This window comes from Rhinolophus ferrumequinum, chromosome 11 (assembly GCF_004115265.2).
Source record: "Rhinolophus ferrumequinum isolate MPI-CBG mRhiFer1 chromosome 11, mRhiFer1_v1.p, whole genome shotgun sequence".
In the NCBI taxonomy this organism is placed as follows: Eukaryota; Metazoa; Chordata; class Mammalia; order Chiroptera; family Rhinolophidae; genus Rhinolophus; species Rhinolophus ferrumequinum.
The window spans coordinates 12,574,190-12,597,856 of record NC_046294.1 but is presented as its reverse complement, the minus strand read 5'-3'; the positions used below and the strand labels follow the sequence as shown (position 1 = coordinate 12,597,856).

General features: G+C 40.1%; 1 protein-coding gene and 1 pseudogene across 1 annotated transcript; both read left to right on the top strand.

Annotated features, from left to right (window-relative positions):
- Window positions 1–1,998: 1,998 nt before the first annotated feature.
- LOC117029912 (olfactory receptor 4X1-like) lies at window positions 1,999–2,922 on the top strand (annotated as a pseudogene).
- Window positions 2,923–5,514: 2,592 nt separating this feature from the next.
- Window positions 5,515–23,389, top strand: LOC117029628 (olfactory receptor 4B1-like). Its single transcript, XM_033118857.1, is given in 4 exon segments — window positions 5,515–5,599; window positions 20,217–20,754; window positions 20,756–21,074; window positions 23,204–23,389. Coding segments are annotated over 4 exon segments (1,128 nt in total).
- The last annotated feature ends 278 nt before the right edge of the window (window positions 23,390–23,667 follow it).

The window sequence follows — 23,667 nt, the reverse complement described above, 5'->3', positions numbered from 1 at the left end:
TTTATCCATTTCTCCTACATTGTCCATTTTGTGGGTGTGTAACTGTTCACTATAGTCTCTAATGATCTTTTGTATTTTTGTGTTAGCAGTTGTAATGTCTTCTCTTTCATTTCTAATTTTATTTATTTGAGACTGTTCTTTTTTTTTTCTTGGCAAGTCTAGCTAAAAGTTTGTCTAATTTGTTGATTTTTTTCAAAAAATGAAACCTCTTAGTTTCATTGATCTTTTCTATTTTTTTTTTCCATAGTCTCTATTTCATTTATTTTTTTGTTTTCTCTTTTGATTTCCTCTCTGACCCACTGGTTGTCCAGTAGGATATAGTTTAATCTCCACATATTTGTGAATTTTCCAATTCTCTTTTTGTAATTGATTTCTAGTTTCATACCAGTGTGGTTGGAAAAGATACTTGATTATTATTTCATTGAGACTTGTTTTGTGGCGTAACATAGGATTTCCCCTAGAAAATAGAGAATGCCCTAGAGAATGCTCACGTGCCCATGAGAAGAATGTTTATTCGTTTGCTGTTGGGTAGAATGTTCTGTAAATGTCTATGTCTATCTGGTATAATATGTAGTTCAACTCCAATGTTTTCTTATTGATTTCCTGTCTGGATGATCTACCCATTAATGAAAATGCTGCACTAACAGAGTCATAAGGTAGAGTAAAAGCATAACCAATTATATTCGGATACTCTTATCAGTTATTTTCTTATACAATTATTACTTGTTCTAAAACTTGTGAGCTCACTCAATTCTCAAAACAGCACTGTGCATAAGGTATTTTTATTTCTGTTTTTCAGTTGAAAATTATAGGCTTGGAAGGGTTTCTGTACTTGTTTAATGTCACACAGCTACTAAGCTGCAGTGTTGGCATTGAACCCAGGTCTCCTGACCCCAGCGTCTGTATTCCCATCACCAGGACCCAGTGTAGCAGCTGCTCTCTCACACATGAAATGCTGGCTTGGATGATGAGCTGGTGAAATGTGGGATTATTGACTTAGGAAACCTTCCCGTTTGCTGGCGGGGCTTATTCACCCACAGGGAGTGAGTGCTCAGAGGCTGTGAGTAGGCATTCTCTATGTCTGATCACTTTGTCAGTGTTCACTTTGTCAGTGTTCAGAGCCCTCTGCAGTGCATGCCAGGGTCTCTGTCACTTGCCTTTGCTTTAGGAGGCAGTCCTGATACCCACCTCAGTGCCTTTGGACTTTTTGTGCTCTGAAGCTCTGAGTTCAGCATGCTTGACATCCCTATGGAATAGAGTATCATGAAATGGAAATTTAAATGACTTCTGAATTGTTTCTTAGCCATTGGTCCCAGGATTATTGAGGCAGCCTGTCACATTCCCTCTTCTCCTTCTCCAACCCCAAGGACAGAGGTTGAAGCTGGGTGACTGTCCAGCTTGTTTTTTATGCCTGTTAGGGAGACAGGTTAGTTGCATGGGTTACAGGGTAATGGAGGTTGAGATACTCTAACCATCACTGTAGAAAATTGATTCCACATCATGTTATAAGGCAAGACTGAAAGAAAATATACATAAGGCAAAATTTATTGAAACTTTTATACAATCAAGGTAAACTTCAGGAGCAGATGATGTAGTATAGGAAACATCTGTATTTTAAAAGATACAGACCTCAGTTCAAATGAGAGCTGTGTGGCCTTGAGTTAGTGACCACATCTCTCTGAGTCTCAGTTTTCTTACATATAAAATAGCATCTCATTTTTGTTGTGAGGATTAAATTAGCTAATGCATGTGCCTGGATCAGAGAAAACACTTCAAGGCAGTTTTATTATAATATCAAATCTTGTTTTAGAAGTAATATCAAGCAGCTGATGATCATTGTTTTGTCCCCGTCACATTGGAGAAGCCCAAGGCAGAGAGGGGACTCAAGAGGGAGCAGACTGACAATCTTCCTCAAGGCCTGAGAAAGATGTTTCTAGTTACTGAGGAGAGTTCTTTTGTTTCTGTGATTCTAGGCTGTCAGCCCGTGTGCTTTAAAACATGGCCCCTACAAGCCATGTGTCTGAAATCATTTGGTTGGAATTTTCCAGAACAGGGATGGAAGATTATTTCTGTGATTTTTCTCCTCCTGTATACAGCCATTGTGCTGGCTAATGGCCTCATTGCGGTAACCATCATGGCCACCAAAGGGCTCACACCCCCATCTATTTCTTTCCCAGCTACTTGTCCTGTGTGGAGATGTGACTGTGCTGTCACAGCCCCAAGCTCATCCTTGGCTCTCTTATCAAAAGGAAAGTCATTTCCCTCAAGAGCTGCATCGCACAGATATTTTTCTCCATTTCTTTGAGAGCACTGAGATCTTTCTCCTGACAGTGATGTCCTATGACCACTAGGTGGCCATCTGCAAGCCCTTGAATTACACTTTCATCATGAATCTCCCAGCACGTGTGTGGCCTCCTATGGCAGCAGCATGGACTGGGGGCTTGCTGCATTCTGTTGGGCAAACCTTCCCTATTTTCCAGCTGCACTTCTGTGGCCCCAAGGTTCTCGATCACAACTTCTGGGGCATGCACCCTGTGCTGAAGTTGGCTTGCTCTGACACCTTCCTCATCGGCGTGCTAGTCATCACCAATGGCGGCTCCGTTTCGGTGATCAGCTTCACGGTCCTGCGTGCTTCGCACGTGCTCATCCTGCACTCCTATAGGAGCCAGACCTCAGACGGCCCGCTCAGGGCCCTCTCCACCTGCGCCTCTCACATTGCAGTTGTGAGCCTGTTCTTCATTCCCTGTTCCTTTGTTCTTCATTCCCTGTTCCTTTGTTTACACGGGCCGTGTCACCCTCCCTGCAGACAAGATTGTCACCGTGTTTCACATGGGGGTCACACCTTTCTGAAACCCCATCATTTAGTCTTTTAGGAATGCAGAAGTGAAAGATGCCATGAGGAGACTGATGGGAGGAAAGTGAGATGGGAAGAGCAATGGATGATTTAGGTAGGGCAAATAGGAGACACCAGGGATGGGAAAGTGGGGCCCTGCGATCTCATTCTGCCTCTACTTTTAGCTGAGCAAGTGGCCTTTAGGCCAGTCACCTTCTTTTTTTAGGTTTCAGTCTCCTCATCTTTATAGGATTGGACAGGATCGAAGGGTCTCTAGGATGAAGTCTAGGAAAGGTCTTCTAATGCTGCCACCCACATTTGACAGTGACCTTGAGGCAGATTGGCTGGTTTTGAGAGAATAAAGTCTTCCAGGAACCACGGTCTCTCGGGGATTGATGAAGAGGGAGATGGAACAGGAAGATGAGGACTGCCTCAGTGAACACTGGCCATATGTCCTTTATGTTTGCAAAGCTGGAACTTTTGGAATTGGGAGGTGAATGGTAGGGAGGGAAGTAGTGATCACTGAATGCTTAGAAATTCTATTGACCTGACAAAAAGGATTTGCCTAGTGAGTTCTGGGCAAGCTGCCCTAGAAGCATTTAGCCCTCAGAACAGGTGTTTTGACTGTTGACTGAGATTCACATGAACTCATGCTAGTATTAGACCAGGTTTTCAATGAGATTTTAAATGATTTGAAAGCACTACACAATGGTATCTACTTTATAGACACAAATTTTATTTCCCACATAACAGTAACATTTTGATGTCTAAAATTCTCGTCTTCCACACCCGTCTGCCATTTTTTCACTCCTTTTTGTTTTGTTTTGTTTTGTTTTCTCCCTATGCCTCTGATTGTCTGGCCCATTAGTTTTCTCCATGGTCAGCCTCTGGGCTTCTTGTGCTTCTCAGCCATTCCCACAAAGTATCCGATAACCCGCTCTCTTATGCCACCACCACATTGAATTCTCACTCCTCATCCATGAGCACCCCACTCCTTTCCATTCTCCATTCTGGAGCTGCCTATTGATTAAAGTATGGGTTTAACTGCTCTTGGGTCCTCACTGTTGTCGTATGATATTTTTATTCTCATTTTTTGAGTCCTACTTCATGTAGCCAGCACCACATGCCACAAGAATGTACCCCCAGACCCTAACTCCAGTACTGACTGTAACTCACAGCAGATGATTTTTTTTCCACATGCATCCAGATTAATCACCAGCAAGCGTCTTTCGGATTTTATCATTCCCCTCTTCAAAAATCTTCAGTGACTCCCCATTGCCTTCTGAATGAATCACAAGCTCCTACATCACATGCAATTTCTTCAAGGCACGGCCCTTTCTTAATGTTCTATTTTTATTTTCTGTTAAACTCTGGTAGAGCTCACTGTTTTCTGAACGTTCCTTTGTGACTTCCACCGAAAACATTTCCGCCATCGCTACATGTTAACGTCCCATCCACTCTCCAATGCTCATCTCAAATGCTGCGTCTGTGATTATCCTATCCAGATATGTCCTTTTCCATTTTTGAATTCCAAGAGCACTCTGCTAGAATCCTTTAAAGTCTTTACTACCTATATTTCAGTGTTGATTTCTCTCCTTGACCCCCAAGACTGTCACTCTCTTGAGAATATGGACTAAATCTTACTCATCTTTGTACCTTGCTCTAAACGACATATGGTAAAACTCAATAAATATTGGGTTGATTAAGTTTCTGAAGTTATTATTGTTGTTATATCTCTATTTTCATCTCAGTTATTAAATAATATACCAATGTTACACCACTTAAGAAAACACAATAATCACTCTTGACATTGTTTCTGAGATTGATATTTATAAAGAAATAAGGAGCATGTATGTGTGTTTATATTTTACTATTAACCAAGAGATTTCATATATTTTACCTCATTTGATCCTAAAACACACTGGTGAGGTTGGTACGAGGTCTCTGTTTTATAGATGAAGGGACTGAATCTTGATAAGTCAGTGTCTTGATCAAGGTCACATAGTAACTCACAGAGCCTGAGTGTAAACCTAGGTCTGCCTGATTGCTAAGCCCCTGACTTCTCTGTGCATTCCTCTGCTTCTCTCTAAAGATCAACAGAACGTAAATACATCTAAGTCTCTGAATTCTAAATCGGAGGCCTGATAATCTCCTTATTGTCAGGTACTTCCCTCTGGAATGACTTCAAAGTAAAGGAAAAGTTTAAATATATATATATATATATATATATATATATAGCATGAACTGCCTTATGGGTGTTCACAAGTATTCCTGGGTCCACAGAAAACCTGAGATGCCAGATCTGGAATTGGAGGATAGGAAAGCAGGAAGATATGCTGCTTCAGCTCTGGCTCCTCTTTTATGTCGGCAAAACCTGGACATGAGCTGCCAGGGATACCTAATGCATGGGATCAAAATTCAGTGTGTTGCCCAAGAAAAGTTTTGGTTTTTTTTTTTTTTTTTTTGTGACATAGTATTGAAAATGGCAGCATTCTTGAGAACACCGTTCAGATCACAAAATGAGAAGTAGGCAGCAGAAGACTAATACGAATTGAGCATCCAGCAATAAATTTCCTAAAATTAAATCTCAGGACAACGCTGCTCACTTTGCAGCTGAGGAAACTGAAGATCAAGTACTGATCAAAGCCCCATGTTTGTGCTGTATCAGTTGTTTGCGAACTATGACTCAGAGTCCAGAATTCTTCAGAGACCTCAGGGACTGGGGCAGGAAGAGCAAGAGAGGCCAGGAGGCAGCCAAACACGCATGTATGGGACTTCAAAACAACTGATTATCTCTTTTTAAAAATCTTTTTTTGTATATTTATGTTAATAAAAGGTATTCGAATCCTAAAGGAAGTTCAAAAGCGACTACAATATACTATGTTTACGCTTCTTTCTTGATTGGTCATAGCCAGGTGTGGCTCGGTTATGGAGACTTTAGGAAATGACCTTCATTCTGAGAAGGGGAAGCAGAGCCAAGACTTCTTCTAAAGTTCAAGTCAGAGAGTCATGGCAGGAGCTTCTTCAATCAGAGTGAAGACCGGCCTCAGAAAATGTAGCTCGTCCAATTGGGGTGAACGCCCTTGAATGTGCAATGTTGACACACCTCGCTCTGAAATTGCCTCACCTCTTGGCATTATGTCTCTGTGGCATCTTTCTCGTATGACTGCAGACTGTGCCATGAGGCTTGCATCATTCAGTCTTCTTCATAAGTTTTTAAAAATGTGGGACTTGTATAGAACTAGTTCTTTGCTTTGATTTTTATGTGCAAAGTTAATGTCAAGATTTGGGTGAAAGTTATATTATTCCTAAATTATTCCAAGAATTCCAGGTGTTAAGACTGTTCAGCAGTCTGAGAAGCCATGTCCAGAGACATCATCATGGTTCCCTCACTTCTTATCTTTGCTCAGCCTCCACACTCAGTGGCATTTCTGGGAAGCAGAGACATCAGGTAGAGATATGGCTTCTCTGGAAAAGTCTGAGAAGCCAGGTGTTGCAATGGAATGAACAACATAAGTAGTTATCATGGTGTACCTTCTGGAAATGGCTTTCTTGTGTGTGGGTGAAAACCCACCCTGTAGACTCATCCACAGTGTTAGAGCTGGCATAGTCATAGCTATCACAGACAGGCCAGCATGTCTCAGGGGCCCTCGGGAAGGTGTTAACGACCCCTATTTTACACGGATTCAGCTAATACTAAGATAATGTTGTCTTAAATCACAGAGTAGATAGGTAGCGTGGAGACTTGCTATTACAATTGTTTAATTCTGGAAGGCATGTTCTTCATACCCAACACTTGCACCATCAGGGAATCGAATTCACATCTTCCTTTCAGAGTAGAAACCTCTTTAAAAATCTTTAGTGCACCTGAAAGTCACTTAATATTCCACGTTTTATTCAATATAAAATCTTCAAGGAGTTTCCCCTGAGTTGCAAAAACGTGGGCACCGGATGTGTGTAAACTCTCCACCCGCCCCATACTGGTTGGGCCCTGGAGCTGGGCAGAGGGAGAGCAGGAAACTGGTCCCCCACCGGCCTCCTTACCCAGAGTCTCCCAGCAGGGCCCCGCCCCTCCGCAGATGCTATAAGAGCAGCAGGTGACTCCCTTTCAGGTGAGGTCTGGGAGCTTTTGAGAGAGCTGTTTCTGCGCTGGGCCCTGGGGCGGTGAGTCTAAATGCGGGCTCTGTAAGAGCCTTTTCTCAGTTTGTTACAGCCTTTTGGGTCTCATGGACATGAGTCCTGTAGGTTTTCAAAGCCTGATGTTTTGTGGGCTTGTCTCTCAGGTGCAGGTCTTCAAAGTCGGGGTGCCTAACGTGGGGCATGAACGCTTCGCTCCTCAGGGAGAAGCGCTTGGTTTGTGAGTTCCCTGCTAATTATGGGTCCCTGCGCCGGGGTGAGGTTTATGTGGAGTGTGTCGCTTTCCTATCGGCTTGCACGTGGACTTTTTCATTTTCCTCGTGTGAAGGAGTTGCTCAGTTAGTTTTCAGAGGAAATTGTTCCATAGGGAGCTGTAGCTTCAGTGTGTCCGTGAGAGGAGGGGAGTTCAGGCTGGTCCTATGTCACAATCTTGAATCGCCTCTGATTTTTGAATGTTAAAACAACCTTGGTTTCCTGGGATAAGCCCACTTGGTCATGATATATTATCCTTTGTATACATTTGATTTAAATACGTTTTATTAAGGATTTTATTGCATCTGTGTTCATGAGTAATGTTTGTGATTTTCTTCTAGTTTTCTTTGGTCAGTGTTTGGTGGCAGAGTTATGCTGGGAAGTTTTCTGGTTTTGAATACGTTTGCGTAAATTTGGTGTTATTTATTTATTTATTTTCAAATATTTGATGAAACCATCTTGGCTTGGAGTTTTTTGGTGTCTAATGTTTGTAAGCTATAAATTCAATTTATTTAATAAATAGAGGGCTAGTCAGATTTCCTGTTTCATTTTTTGGGTCAATTATGTAAGCTGTATTTTTGTATAAATTTGCACTTTTTACCTACGGTGTAGAATTTGATAACTTTAGGTCAACAAGAGACATTAATATTAAAAGTTAAGGTTCATCATAATATTCACTCATTATGTCTCATAAAAGTCTGGCTTTTGTCCAGATTTTTTCATCAGTTTTTGTTTTCTATGTGGTAAATTTCTGTGTTCTTATTTCCTTCCTTCTACTTTAATTGTATTTAAATTTACTCTTTCTTTTTTTCTATCTCTTAAGGTATAAACTTAGTTTCCAAATTTTAGAACTTTCTTCACTTCCAATGTAAGAATTTAAAACTAAAGTTTTTTTAAGCAATGTTTTGGCAGCATCCCATAATTTCACATGTATTTTCATTATTATTCAATTAAAATGTATTCTAATTTTTTAAATGATTTCTTTGACCAATGCATTGTTTAGAAATGTGTTGTTTTTAAAATATTTGTTTTTTTCTTTGATATCTTATTGTTATTGACTTCTAATTTAATTCCATTATGAATTATGTCATTCCTTTGACATTTATGAAACTTGTTTCATGGTCTGATAGAAGGTCTATCTTGATGAATGTGCCACGTATGCTTGAAAGAATATGTTCTTGAGTTATAAAGTATAGGGCTTTATAAATATCAGTTAGGTTAAGGTGGTTCATATGTTGTTCAAATCTGTGTCTTTACTAATTTTTAAAATTGAATCATACTCCCACTTGCTGGAAGGTGGTGGTGGTATTAGTGTCTCTAACTATTATTGTGGAATTGTGTATTGATTTCTTTAAACCTAAGAAAGAAAAAATTGCAGACGAGAAAATGGTATCCCGAGATGTTAAGCCACTTGTTAAAGGTTAGGTATCTACCAGGTGGCTAAGTCAGCCTTAGTTCATGTTTTTAATCACCATATTATGCCTCTTGTCTGTCTTACCCTCTTCACAGGTGGAAACACTTTTCCAAGTGCTATGTTAACATAAGGCAGTAATCAAAGCGCTCGTTTAGTTCAAACTTATCCTTGCTACTTAAAAAAATCCACAGCTATTTGACAGCAGCTATTTCCCCAAATAGATGGCACAAAACTTTATATAGTAGCTGCTTAATAACTATTGTTGAAGGAATGTGTTTGGGATGATTCAGTATAGAAATCCAAAGTCAGGATAAAAACAGTGGCTTCCTTGTTTTGTAAAGTTTGTCTGAACCACTAAGTTAATATGCCAGGGGGGTACGGCTGTCCCTATGGCCCACTCCTTTAATTGGGATGTAGTGCTCCTGGGGTCTCATTAGCAAGCCTCAAGGTACTTTTGGTTACCATGAATGTGCTCCGGCTTCCAAAGCAGAGGTGTTCACGTCTGGCAATGGTGTTGACTGGGGTGATTCCGCATGAATTTCCCCAAACCCTCTGTACTTGAACGTCTCCTGGCCAGACTTTTTGACTTTCACCACTCACCTGAAGAGGGAAGAGCTCCCTTAGGTCAGTTCTCCTGTAGTCTTGGTCTACTCGGGAATCTCTGGCTAGGATAAACCAGAACTGACCGAGGACCCTTATAGAAAACAGATGTCCTCACTTGCTTTACTCTCTCTCTGCCTTGTGCTTGGTGCCCAGATGAAAGTCCTGGCACACAGTATCTGAGTCTTTCTTAGATTCCTGCCTTCAAATGCATCATGGGAGTTGACTTTTTTTTTTTAATCCAGATTCCCGTGGCATCACTAGACTCTTCCTTTAGCCATTTTCTTGCTCACCCTTTAGCTGCTGAGGCCATGCCCTCTTTGGGTGATCAGATGATCCTACTTCCCTCATCAGGAGTGTTGTATAGTGATTAAGAGCACACCTTTGAAGCTGGCCACACTGGCTTGCATTTCTGGCTCTAACCATTACTGGTGTGAGAACTTGGCCAAGTCACTCATTTGTTCTAATCCTCATTTTCCTCATCTGAAAAACAGGAACAATTATAGCTTCTTCAAAGTGATGTTGAGTGGATTAAGTGAAACGATGCATTTAAACTGCTCTGCATGGGGCCTGGCATATAGCATTGCTGAATAAATGCAAGCACCTGTTGTACTGCTGTGGTTACTGTTCCTTTAACCTGTGGAGCTGTTCAGGCTCAGAGAGCACTTTCACACCTGTGTTATTATTTAGAGGCTTGTTATATAAATGCCCAGATCATGGCTGAGGGCTGCTGAGTTCCCCAGCCTTTCCCATGAGCTGTCCTGGTAGGCAGGCTCTGACACCACCTTAACTTTTTGGAAATTAGAACAATCCCCAGAGTGTATTTCACTGAGGTGTGATCATGGTATCCTTTCCCGAAAGCCCAGGTGCACCTGACAAGTCCTTGTTTCATCTAAATGAATCAATCCTCTGATAACTGAAGCTTGAAAGACTCTTGAAAGACTTATTTACATTTTAATCTTTTAAGGTAGAAATGTTTCTAAGTTGCATTACCAATTTTTCTTTCAAGGCAGAGACTGTATCTGAAAACTGGTAAGAGATCAAATTCAGTTCGCATGACAAATGTCATGTGAACCTCATTCTCCCACATCAGTCCTCAGGCAAAGCAGTGAATAGACTTAGTAATGGTGTAAAGCTACTTACTGGCTTTCTAGTTATTTTTAAATTCATCAAGTATTGATTATCATTAACGGTGAAATTAATTTTCCATTATAGATGATGTAATACAGAATTGTACACCTAAAATCTATGTAATTTTACTAACAATTGTCACCCCAGTAAATTGAAAAAAAAATTAATTTTCGGGGTGTATTTCTACTTTTCCAGCTTAGAATCACAGCGCTTACTCCAACCATCGTTTTGTGTAGATGGAGAAATACAGCACCAAGCAGATGGAGGGAATTGTTTGAGGTCACTGAGATACGAGGGACAAAGTTGGGAGTAAAACTGAGGTGTTTTGGCTTCCAGACCAGTGCCCTTTTCATGGTGTCATGCTGCCTTCTTTGGGTAATGTCAAGTCCAATGTTAAGTTTTTCAGTAGTGTGAGACTAGAGAAAGTAGGAGGATGTAGCAAACAAGCCTTGCAAGGGAAGGAGGTAGGGGAAATAGGGGAAAAGGACTACTGCAATGGAGAAAACTCTCTGACAGTGAGAGATGCAATGTCTCCTAGATTTGGTTGTAACTCCTGTTACAGCGCTTGCTATCTGTGACTTTGAGCGAGTCACTTAAACACTAAATGTTTTGAGCTTCCTTTTTCTCATCTCTAAAGTGAGGCTATTAACAGTTATCTCAGAGGGTTGTGATGAGTGAACTAGGATAATGTGTGAAGCTCATGAACAGTGCCTGACCCACGGCAGCTCCACTTGGTGATACCCTGTTTCCCTGAAAATAAGACCTAGAAGGACCATCACCTCTAATGTGTCTTGTGGAGCAAAAATTAATATAAGACCCAGTCTTATGTTACTATAATATAAGACCGAGTCTTACATTAATTTTTGCTCCAAAAGACGCATTAGAGCTGATGGTCCAGCTAGGTCTTCTTCTGGGGGAAACACAGTAGCAGCATGAGCTATAGGAAGTGGGAAGTCCCTTTAGCACTCTATTCAGTCTTCTTCAGGTCTTCGCAGACCATGAGGTCAAAGGGCATGTTCATGGCCTAAGGATGGTGTGAGGAATTTGTACAGAATGAGAGAGGAGGAAATAAGGACAGGAGGATAGGTTGCAGGTGTTTGAAGATGTTTAGGTTGGAGAAAAGTAGTCTGGGTTGAGAGTTAATGATCATCCTTGTTTTATCAGTGTCTTCCCTAATTCCTGGAAGAGGAAATGATGTCTTCACACTGCATAAAATTCTATCTGGACCCTCAAAAATGTTCATGCCCTTTATCTTAGCCTTCCCTCTTGAAGGAATCGACTTAAGGAAAATTGTCTAGAGATTTATAGAGGAAGGTCATGTACTATTGTACCAAATAGGGAGTAACATAAAAGCTCATAAATAATTGAAAGGGAACAATGGAAAGAAATTCACCATAATATTATGATTTCTAATATTTCACTGTATTTTTCTCTACTTTCCAAAGTATCTCTAATGTGTATGTATGAATTTGGGCAAATTACTTAATTTCTCTGAATCTCACTTTCTTTATCTGTAAAATGGGGATAAGAATAGTAAATACTTAATAGGAATGTTTTGAGGTTCAAATAACATAAGGTATGTATTATTTTGTCATACAAAGCATAAAAGTAAAATGCAAATGATGATGATGATTTTCTCTGGGAGAGTCTGGGTCAGAATAGAATCTCATGAATGGACGGGAAGGGAGAATAAATCTTGACATGAGCACCCGCCATGTTGTTCCCTCTTTACCATTAGAGGGATTGGCTCTATGAGCAAGTGGCTGAACATCGTGCCCATCTGGTATCCCAAGTCTTATGATTCTTTGTTCTTGAAATTTAATAAAAATATTTGAAATGAATAGAAATGAAAAATAACTTTGTAAATAAATCCTATGACATTGCCCTGATAAACCAAACTCCCACTTGAGTCTGCCATGAAACTATGGAGATCTAATAATACTTGATACATACTGAGCACCTACTAAGCGCCAGGCACTGTGCTAGCTACATAAGCGTACAGTCACGCACTGCATAACAGTGTTTCAGTCAATGACGAATTGCGTGTGTGACACTGGTCACATAAGATTATAATGGAGCTGAAAAATTCTTATCAGCTAGTAACATTGTAGCCATTCTAACATTAGTGTAACATATTAGTCATTTTTGTGGTGATTCTGGTGTAATCAAACCTGTGCTGCTAGGCTTATAAAAGTATAGCACATAGAATTATGTACAATACATAATACTTGATAATGATAATAAATGACTATGTTACTGATTTATGTATTTACACTATTATCCTTTTTATTGCTATTTTAGAGTGTACTCTTTCTACTTACAAAGCAAAAGTCTGCTATAGAACAGCGTGCCGCTGGCAGCAGCCTCATACGTCTCATGTTCACTGCTCCCTTGATGGCATCATTTTCTCTTGCTCTTGACTTAATCTCATGTTATTTTGTCCAGTAACATGCTGTACAAGCTTATAGCCTAAGCAGTAGGCTCTACCCGTAGCCTAGGTATCTAGGTTTGTATGATTGCAGTCTGTATGTCCGTACAATGATGGGATCGCCTAATGACACATTCCTCAGAACGTATCCCCATCATTAAGCGATGCATGATTGTACTCTTACATGATCCCACAACAGCCATCCTAGATGATATGGATTATTAGCACCATCTGAATATGAGGAAACTGAGTTTCTGAGAGGTCAAGTTTGTTGCCAAATGCCATTCCGCTGGGATGTGGCAGAGCTGGGAGTCAGTCCCATGGAATTGGCCCCAGAGCCTGAGGTCTTGCTGACTATGATGCTGTCTCCTAGGGGAGTTTCCATGACGGCCCCAGTACCGACTGAGCAACCCCACGCAGACATTTGGTCTTATATCCCAATGTCCTTACTGATCCTTTTTGGAGTGTTACCAAAAGATCAGCTAGAAACAGTGTGCATGTTTTACATAAATTCTAAGCCTAACTGAAAACAAAATATCGTTGAATTTCTTTTTCATGAGCTAATGATTAGGGTATCTACCTGCTACCAGATTCTTTTTTGGGATGCACACAATGAGTATGTTATTTTTGGTTATTATATTCTCCTTTAATGATAGGAACTGGCTGGCTATTTCCAGGGCAATCTCTCCTCTCTAACCTGTGGATAAATGTAACCATCTGATCAAACCATTTTCAGAATTTTAGAAGAGGATAGAAGAAGAATTTCGCTGTAAAATACGTACTTTTTCCCTGGGAAATTTCTGGGAGAGGCAGATGCTTAATAAGCCTGGGCAGAATATCCCAAAGGATGATGGTGATTTCCTTGTTCCTGCCTTTGGCAGTGTGATTGCTTATTCTCATTTTCAGCTGTGCCTTAATTTTGTCTGAGTCACACCTTTTGTGCCAACTTCAATGAGACTGTGCTCCAGGCATTTTGATTCTCTTCTCAGACTTCTGTGAATCCTTCCCCAGGATCCTGTCTCTGGAGATGCAGAGACTGGAGCTTATCTAACTCCTACACTTCATCTTAGCCAAAAGGCTGAGAAGTGATTCTCATTTAAATCTTTATCACAGTGGATACCCCTCCTCCAATCTACTACCCCTCTGACATCATATATGGCTGTTACAGTTCCACTGACTCTATTCCTTATGCTGTACTCCACATCCTGTAAAGACATATATTATAGTTGACATTCATTATTATTCATCTTCAGCTTCAGGTGTACAGTGCAGTGGTCAGGCATATACACCGTCCATGAAGTGGGCTCCCTAATAAGACAAGTGCCCATCTGACACCCTACAAAATCTTTACAACATTATTGATTATATTCCCCAAACTGTCTTTCATATCCCCGTGGAAAAAGTGTCATTTGACTTGATATTTTTGCAGCCACAGTAACAAAATGTGATAAAAAGCAATGCTCAAAGAGAATCCTATGGAAGTCACTTCCTTTGTCCCCACTTTCTAAGTTTCCCTTGACAATGAATCATTAATAACCACCCAGCATCCTCCAGTTGTTGGCTGATGTACTCACAGTGGAAGTTATTGCAATTTTCCATGTTTGTTGAGTAATGTATCCGGAAGAGAAGGCCTGAAGCCCAACTTCCTAATGTTAACATCTCTCTCCTCTTGCCTTTAAAAACCTTATCTTGTCCTTAAAACAGCCCTGTTGGAAAAAGCATTCAATATGGTCCTAGACATGTAGGGTCAGTGACAATCTTTGTTGGCACTTAGGGGCTCAACAATCTTTGTTGAATCTAAACAGTTTCAAATGTTATAATCAATGATTCACAAATTACTTAGACTCTGAGACATTTGCTTGTACATTCACTTATTCATTCATTCATTTAACATGCCTTCACTGTTTTCCTAGGTCTGTTTCTGATCTGTGTTCTGACACTATACATGTTCCAGGGTAGACATTTGCATCAACCTCATAGTTTCTAGGTAACAAAATGCTTTCCACATACAATATTTTGTATGTGGCGTAGAAGGAGTTGTTGTTGTTAGTTATGACCTTAAGAAAATAACTATGATTTTTTGATCCTGCCTGTGTAAAAGGAGGGCATAAATAAAATGCATTTCCAAAGGTGGTTGTGTTGATTTGAGCTAATACTGTATATGTAAGGAGCTAAGCCTGTGTCTGGCACATATTAGTAACAGTCAATATTAGCTCAGTGAACTAAGATTATGTACAACTGTAAAGTCTTATATATGTACAGATTGGTATTATTACTTTTGAACTCTGCCTATCATTTATTCATTCAAGAAATATTAATTGAGCATCTACAATGTGCCAGGCAATGTTCCAAGCATTTAGGATGCATTAGAGAACCAAATAGACAATGAACCCTGCCTCATGGAGCTCATACTCTAGTGTGGAGGGGGAGGCAGACAATAAAATATAATAATTATATAATGTGTTTGAGAGCAATGTGTGGATGGATAGAAGAAAAAGCAGAACAGGGTAAAGGACACTGGGAGTGCTGAGAGGTTGGGATTTTAAATAGGATGATCAAATAGCCTGCTTGAGAAAGTGTTATTTGCACAAAGACTTCAGGGAGCTGAGGGAGTTGCCAATAGATATCTAGGTAAGAATGTTCTCGGTGTAGAAGGCACAACCTGTGCAAAGTTCCCAGGGTGGCAGCGTGCCTGATGTGTTAGATGAATAACAAGGAGGCCAGTGTGCTGGGAAAGGAGGGATTGGGGGAGAGTGGGATGAGGTTAGAGAGGCAGTGGGGATAAGATCCCGCAGCGCTGTGTGTCATGGCAAAGGTTCTGGTTTTTACTGTGAATGGAAAGGGCACCCATTGCAGGGCTTTGAGGGAGCTCTCTGTTGTCATGAAATCACACTGCAGGTAGGGTCTGTGGTAAGAGGAGAACTAGGGACACCAGTTAGGAAGCGAGGGAGAAGTGACTGTGGCTCAGAACGGGACTGGGGTGGGGTAGGAGTGAGGTGAGGGGGGTAGGGGAGCTGTGGAGGTGGTGAGAACAGATTCTCCTTACATCGTGGAGGTAAAGACAACAGGAGTTCTTAACTGATTCTATGAGAGATGTGAGAAAAGAGCAATCAAGGATGACTACAGGATTTTTCGGCTGAGCCTTCAGAAAGTCGGAGCTGCCATCAACTGCGGTAGTAGCTTCCAGAAGAATATGTTTGAGGGGAAAGATCAGGAGTTTATTTTTGGACATCTTGAAGTGGACAGGACGGGTATTGATTAATTCCTTATTCCACAAACATTTACTAGCATACTATGTGCCAAATAGTGAACATTATCTAGAACCAAGTGGTCAGGAGCTTTGTTATCAAGCAGCTCACAACCGAGTGGGGAGATTGGACATGTGAATAAACACAATGTTACAAATATGATGGTAGTGTGTACCAGGGACAATAGAACACTGAGGAAGTGATAGATATCCTTATCTTTTTAAACTTTGTTTTTTAAAAAATAATTTTTATTTTCAAATTCCAGGTGACATACAGTATTATATTAGTTTCAACTATACAACATAGTGATTAGATAAACATTTATACAACTTACAAGGTGACCCCCCCCAACAAATCTAGTACCCACTTGGCACCATACATAGTTATTACAATATTATTGACTACGTTCCCTGTGCTGTACTTTACATCCCCATGACTATTTTGTAACTGTCAAATTGTACTTCTTAATTCCTTCCCCTTTTTCACCCATGCTCCCAATTCCTCTCCTATCTGGAAACCATCAAAATGTTCTCTATGAGTTTTTTTTCTCTTTTGTTTGTTCATTTTTTTTGTTTTTTTAGACCACACATATAAGTGAAATCATATGGTATTTCTCTTTCTCTGTCCGACTTATTTCACTTAATATGATATCCTCTAGGTCCATCTACTTTTTTTGCAGATGGCAAGATTTCATTTTTTATGACCAAATAATATTCCACTGTATATGAGTATACGGGAGATGCCAAAAAAATGTATACACATGACTTGTATTCAATTTTTGTTATTGGTATATATTGAGTATTACAATTGTAATATAGTTTTTTTTTCCTTTCTTAAAATGTGTATACAATTTTTTGGCACCCTCAGTATGTACCAGTTCTTATTTGGTGGACACTTAGGTTGCTTCCATATCTTGGCTGTTGTAAACAATGCTGCCATGGATATATAGTTGCATGTATCTTTTTGAATTAGTGTTTTGGATTTCTTTGGATAATTCCCCAGAAGTGGTATTACTGGGCCCTTCTTTGTCTCTTGTGATAGCCTTTGTTTTAAAGTCTGTTTAGTCTGGAATAAGTATTGCTACCCCAGGTTGGTTTTTTTTGTTTGTTTGTTTCCATTTTCATGAAATACCTTTTCCCATCCCTTTACTTTCAGTCTGTGTGTGTCTTTTGATCTGAAGTGAGTCTCTTTTAGGCAGCATATGTAAGTGTCTTGTTTTCTTATCCATTCAGCCACCCTATGTCTTTTGATTGGAGCATTTAATTCATTTACTCTTAAAGTGATTGTTGATAGATATGTAGTTATTGCCATTTTATCCATATTTTTTATCTTTTCCCCTCCTTCTTCTTCTTAGAGAAGTCCCTTTAACACATCTTATAATACTGGTTTGGTGGTGATGAACTCCTTTAGCTTTTTCTTATTTGTGATTCTTTTTAAACTTTGAAAATGGGGTGCTGAAAAGTTACTTGAGTTGCCAAAGTTCACAGTTAGTATATAGCACAGCTGGAACTTTGTGATACTGTGACTTATAATAAGAAATAAACATTTGGTCTTTGTCCCCATTTGTAGCAGAGAGGTTCTTAAACTTGTGGAATTTCCTGACCAGTGAGAGTGATGATCATATTCACTGATTCTGCTTCTAACTCTTTAATGGTTTTAATTTTACTTGTAATCCTTTAATTCAGAATTAATTTTGATGTAAGTATCAAGTTGAGCATCAAGTTTAATTTTTTTCAAATGGCAAACCAATTGTGCTAACATCTTCTTTTGAATAATTTACCTTATTTCTACTTTCGTATGATAAATTTCTATGTATAATTATGTCAGTTTCTGAGACTTATATAATTATCTATTCATGAAGTTGTATCACATTGTTTTAATTAACATAATGCCCTCATGATCCATCTATGTTGTCTCAAATGACAGGATTTTCTTCTTTCCCATGGGTGAAATATTCATATATATTATGAATAATATATATATGTATATATATATATATGTATGTATGTATGTATATATATATATATATATATATATATATATATATATATATATATATATATATATTTCTTTATCCATTCATGGACACTTAGGTTGTTTCCCTGTCCTGGCTATTGTAAATAATGTTTCAATGAACATGGTGCAGCTATCTCTTTGAGATAGTAATTTAGTTTGCTTTGGATACTCAGTGGAATCGCTGGATCATATGGTAGTTCTATTTTTAATTTCTTGAGGAACTTTCATACTATTTACCACATTGATTGAACCAATACATTTTACCAAAAATGCACAAGGGTTCCCTTTTCTCTACATCTTCTAAAACACACACATCTCTTGTTTTTTTCATGGTGGCCATTCTGACAGGTGTGAACTGATATTTTATTGTGGTTTTGATTTGAATTCCCTGATTTATGATATTGAGCATCTTTCCATGTATCTCTTGACCATTTGTAGTAAAGATGGAATTACTAGTTAGAAAACACAACTGAAAAACATTTATAATCGACAAGGATTTTTGAAAATAAAGAGCACTTAAAAATTTGAAATAATTATAGAGAGACAAACCATATAAGTCCACTGGAGGATTTACATAAAGTAATGAGTATATAATTAAATAACATGTTACTGAATAACCAATGGGACAAAAAAGAAATCAAAAGAGAAATAAAAAAAAAATCTTAAAACAAATGAAAATGGAAATACGACATGAAAAATGTATGGAATGGAGAGAAAGCAATTCTAAGAGTGAAGTTGATAGTGATAAACATGTACAAACTGCCGTTTGCAACAACATGGATGGATCTTGAGGTAAAAGTTGAGAATCATGACTTCATTCATATGTGGGACTATAAACTGAAAGGAACAAAGGAACAAGACAAACAAAACAAAACTCGTAGACACAGACAACAGTTTAGTGGTTACCAGAGGGTAAAGGGGTAGGGACGGTGGGAAAAGAGGATAAAGGAGGTCAAATATATGGTGATGGAAGGAGATTTGACTTTGGGTTCTGAAAACACCACCTGATTTGGGTGTGTTTTAATTCTAAAAGTATATTTCTTGCAAAGTTCATTATGAAATCAGAGATAAGGGGAAAAACAATGGGGATAAAATTTAGAGTTGAGACTCAAGGTGTTCATACTTTTTCATCGCTATTCTCAAGTGTCAGAAGTAGTAAAAAAAAGTCTCTACTATAGCACCTTAAGCTACAGTATATTGTTTTGAATTACATGATCTTGTTAGCTTGAGGTGTGTATCATGATCTGTATTTCTTCTGTAAAGTTTAGTAATTTACACGTATGTTGGAGGTGCTCAGTAATTATCTGTTCTAGGGGTATAACTCAAAGAAATCTTCACTCTTGTTACCATGTACTTTGCTGCTGACTACCAGCTGGAATTAAAACGAGCTGGTTGACTGGCCAGCCCTAACAGTGCTCTCGGAGAACAATCACTTTGAGTTCAAGAGCTCTCAGAAGTTGGAACAGTAAGGCAAGAGGTGTGAAAGTCATAGTGAAGTAATGGAGACAAGCTAGTAAATTGAATTCTCTCCAGAGTATTTGAGCATTTGTCATATAAATATAATTATTGAAACTGCAATACTGGCAAAAGAATCTGGCCTGAGTAAATTGAAGACTGCTATTACTGAGTGGAAAAAAAAAACTAAAACTGTACAGAGACATTTTGAAAGGGAATAATTAGTGCGAAGATGATTCCCTGAAGCAGAGATGAAGGATACAAGGAATTTAGGGGCTAAAGCGTCTCATGAGGATTCCCCAGTAAGAAAGAACTGTCAAAATGCAATGTAGACAGTAAAAATATAGACTTGAATAACTCCCCAAATTTAGAATATATTGTGGTGATTTAGAAAGAATCCTGGCTGAAGTCAGAAAGCCTGGTTCTGAGTCCCAGAATGCACTACATTGTGTGTGATTCTGGGGAAATAACCATTTCTTGGACCCTTGATTGTCTAATATATAAACTCTCGTTATATTGTTAATTTGTGTTGCTGAATGAGTACATGTTGGTTAAATGAATGGTATTGTGATAAATGTAGTATTGTATAGTGGTTTACACTGCCCTATGTGCTATAAATCAGTTGAATTGGTGTCACATCCGTGTTTGTTTATTTCAGTCTCTCAGCTGCTAATGTCCAGCACGCCTGACTGGATTCTATAGCAAGTATAAATAACGTGACTGAGTTAAGTATCACCAGTCTTTTTCAGGATCCAGAGGTGCAGAGAGTTTGCTTTGCAGTGTCTCTTGCCATGTACCTGGGTACGGTGGTGGGCAATGGCCTCCTTGTTCCGATGGTCAACATTAGTAAGAGTTGGCGTCCCCATGTGCTTCTTCCTCAGCTGGTGGAGATCAGTTACTCCTCTACTGTTATCCCTAAATTCATCACAGGCTTAGTATTTGCCAAGATTACAGCCATCTCGCGGGAGGTCTGTGTGGCTCAGATCTTCTTCCACTTTGTAGTTACTGAGCAATTCCTGCTCATGGTAATGGCCTATGAGCGCTACGTGGCCATCTGCAAACCCCTTCACTATACAACCATCATGAGTTGGCCTGTGTGTCATCTTCTGCTGCTGGTGCATGGCTGGGAGCATATTTACTCCACAGTCCACATCACTGTCATGGTTCAGTTGCCCTCTTGTGCTCCCGATGTGATTGACCAAGGTCTCTGTGCTTGCATCCCTTATTCAGGCTTGCCCTGCTGACACCTCTGTGGAGGGGGTTATGTGTTGGCTGTCCTTGTTCTTGGTGTCCTCCTATATCATCATCTTGGTCCACTTGAGGAACCACTTTGCAGAGGGGAGGTGCAAAGCCCTCTCTACCTGTGCCTCTCACATCACAGTCGTCGTCTTCTGCTTTGGACCCACTGTCTTCCTCTACGCGCGGCCCTCGTCCACCTTCACTGAGGACAAACCGGAGGCTGTGTTCTACACGGGTGTCACCCCCATGTTGACCCCCAGCATCTACACCCTCAGAAATGCAGGGGTGAAAAATGCCACAGGGAAGTTGTGGAGGAAGGAAGTGAACTCAGGGTAGAATTAGAAAGAAAACATGAAAAAACACTCATGAGAACAGGTTGACCAAGTGTTATACTATTTTTGGTTAAGTAAGAGTGTAAGGAATAGTGCAAAAGGTAAACTATTAAGTTTTTTTTGTTGAGTTTTAGATGAGCCCCTTATACTTTATGGTATTGATGAAGGCCTATTCATATCTATCTGTATTTTGAAGAATGTTGACAATTGAGCTACTTTCCTCCTTTTCTTCAGTGGTCCATAGTTTCAAGTACATAGACTTCAGGTAGGGATCACCTGGACTGGAAACTCACCCTCTCATCTCCTTCCTGTGCAATTTGGGTTCATTTACATTCTCTCTCAATGTCAGCATGCTAGGGTATGTGGAAAGATGGTGGCACTTCGAGACAAAAGTTGATGTTTTGCCTTTTTCCTCACCATCAGTGTGATCTTGTGGGAGTCCCAGGAAGGCTTGTCTACTTAATTGGTATCTGGCTTCTCTGGGAGAAATGAAGGCAACAGCTCCATTTCAGCTTGAGGCAGATAGCCTACAAAGCCACCTCAGTTCGGACCAATTCGAACCAAGATTTCCACATTTTAGATCAGTAAAGATACTCTTTACATTTCTTTGATTACTTTACCTTTAGACTCTGTTAGTGAATCAAAACTCCGTTAGCCTGTGGTAAATTGTGCCAATGAATCAGTTTTCTGACTGGAAAATATTCAGTAAATGCCATCAAGAATTGAGGCAACCAGGTAGGTTGACTGACTGAATCTCTATGGGGGCATACTTTTTACTTTCAAAACAAAGAGCTGTTTTTTATACTAGATAACCCCTCATATACTTTATCTTCTGTGCTATTTATAGGACACTCACACTTATGCTCTGATTTTGAAATAAATGCATTAGCAGATGGGTGATTGTTGCAGCAAGGGGCTACGTTTTAAGTGGCCACAGAATTTGGGTGTCAAATATGCATTCACCATGTACACTGAGATGGAGTTGAGGCAGCAAAACACTAAGTGAAGCAATAAGTAAGATAGACAGAATAAAGCAAAGTATGACAAAGAGCAACAGTGAGTTCTCACCACTGGAAGAGTGTTTCCAAGGCGCTGGGGAACCAAGACAGTCTCTTGGCTTCAGGTGTGTTCGGTGAGCATCCCCGTCGGAGAGTTCAAACTAGGGCTCCCCCAGGACACTAATTATATAGGGCTTTTTCCAATAGATTACCAGTCAGGAAAGAAAGCTAGGCCATAGCGATTACAATCAGCAAGCATGGGGATAATGAATCACAAGTTTCAGTGTAATTATCTAGGGTAGAAGGCGGGGGGACATGATTCCAGCAATTTCACAATGTACAGGAGGTTACCATGGCCACAGGGCAACCTATGTGATCCTCTTCATGCATTCTGCTGGCGGGTCAGCTATTGTTCAGCCAGGGAGGCTGGCAAGGCCTTCCCAAGTTTACTCCTGCTGACTGGGGAGTCAGTGTCCGGGTTCCACCTGGACAGAGTGTTCCCCTGACACAACAAGTACAAGGCACAAGGGGGCACCTAACTCATATTATATTTACAGTGATTGAGGAACCAAATATTATATACTAATATCTCCTGTGTTCCCAGTCCTGTGCAAGATGTGATGGAGGTTATAAGAGACATTTTAAAAGCCTGCAGAAGCTTAGACCCTGTAAATGTTGGAGAGACATGACAGGTATATGTGAAACAACTAGAGAATAATTTAATCTGAGGTGACAAAATGCTACAGCTAAGATCTCATCACCAAGGTATGAGATCTAACAATTAAGTTCCCCAACTTGCCACCATGCGATTACTTTGGCAGCACTGTACAAACAGCTTGATAAGGTTTCATCACCTTGGTATATCAGTGTCTCACAGCTGTACTCCCAATGTGTGGCGGTGTCTTGCTGAGTCACATTCATTATTGTATGTGTTTGTGTGCAGTCGGGAGAATGTCTGAGCTTGAATTAGAGCGATGAACAAACATTAAATTTCTTGTTAAACTTGACAAGAGTGGAAGTGAAATGAGGGACATGTTAGTCCACGTTTATGGGGATAATGCCAGGAAGAAAACGGCAGTGTACAAATGGATTAAATGTTTTTCTGTCTCGGGGAGTGTAGGGAGCAGGCTGTGAGCTGACAAGGGCCTTGCAGCTGCAAGGTCATTCCAATGGGAAGCCTCGCCTCAGCATCTTCCCAGAAAGTACAAGATACTTGATCGATCGCTGGAAGTTTCGAGATTACCCCGCCTCTCCCAGCGCAGGGGGAGCTCTCTCAGGTCTTACACCATGCAGTGGAGAGGTATGAAGCACTGAAGCGCTCTCGCGCTCCCTGGGTGCCGCCAGTACAGGATAACGCCCCCCCTCCCGCTCCCACTATGACAAAAAACTCCAAGATGAGAAACAAAAATGTTATGACCCTCCCGATGCCTCTGGCCCCCAGGACTCTGATATGGATAATGAGTCTTCCCCTTCGGCCGACCTCCTTGCGGACTTTGCTAAGCTCTCTTGTGGAGGCCGCCAAAAGTGCCCCCTCCTACCTCCCATCGATTCCGGCTGCCACCAGCCTCCCGGCTCATCCTATCA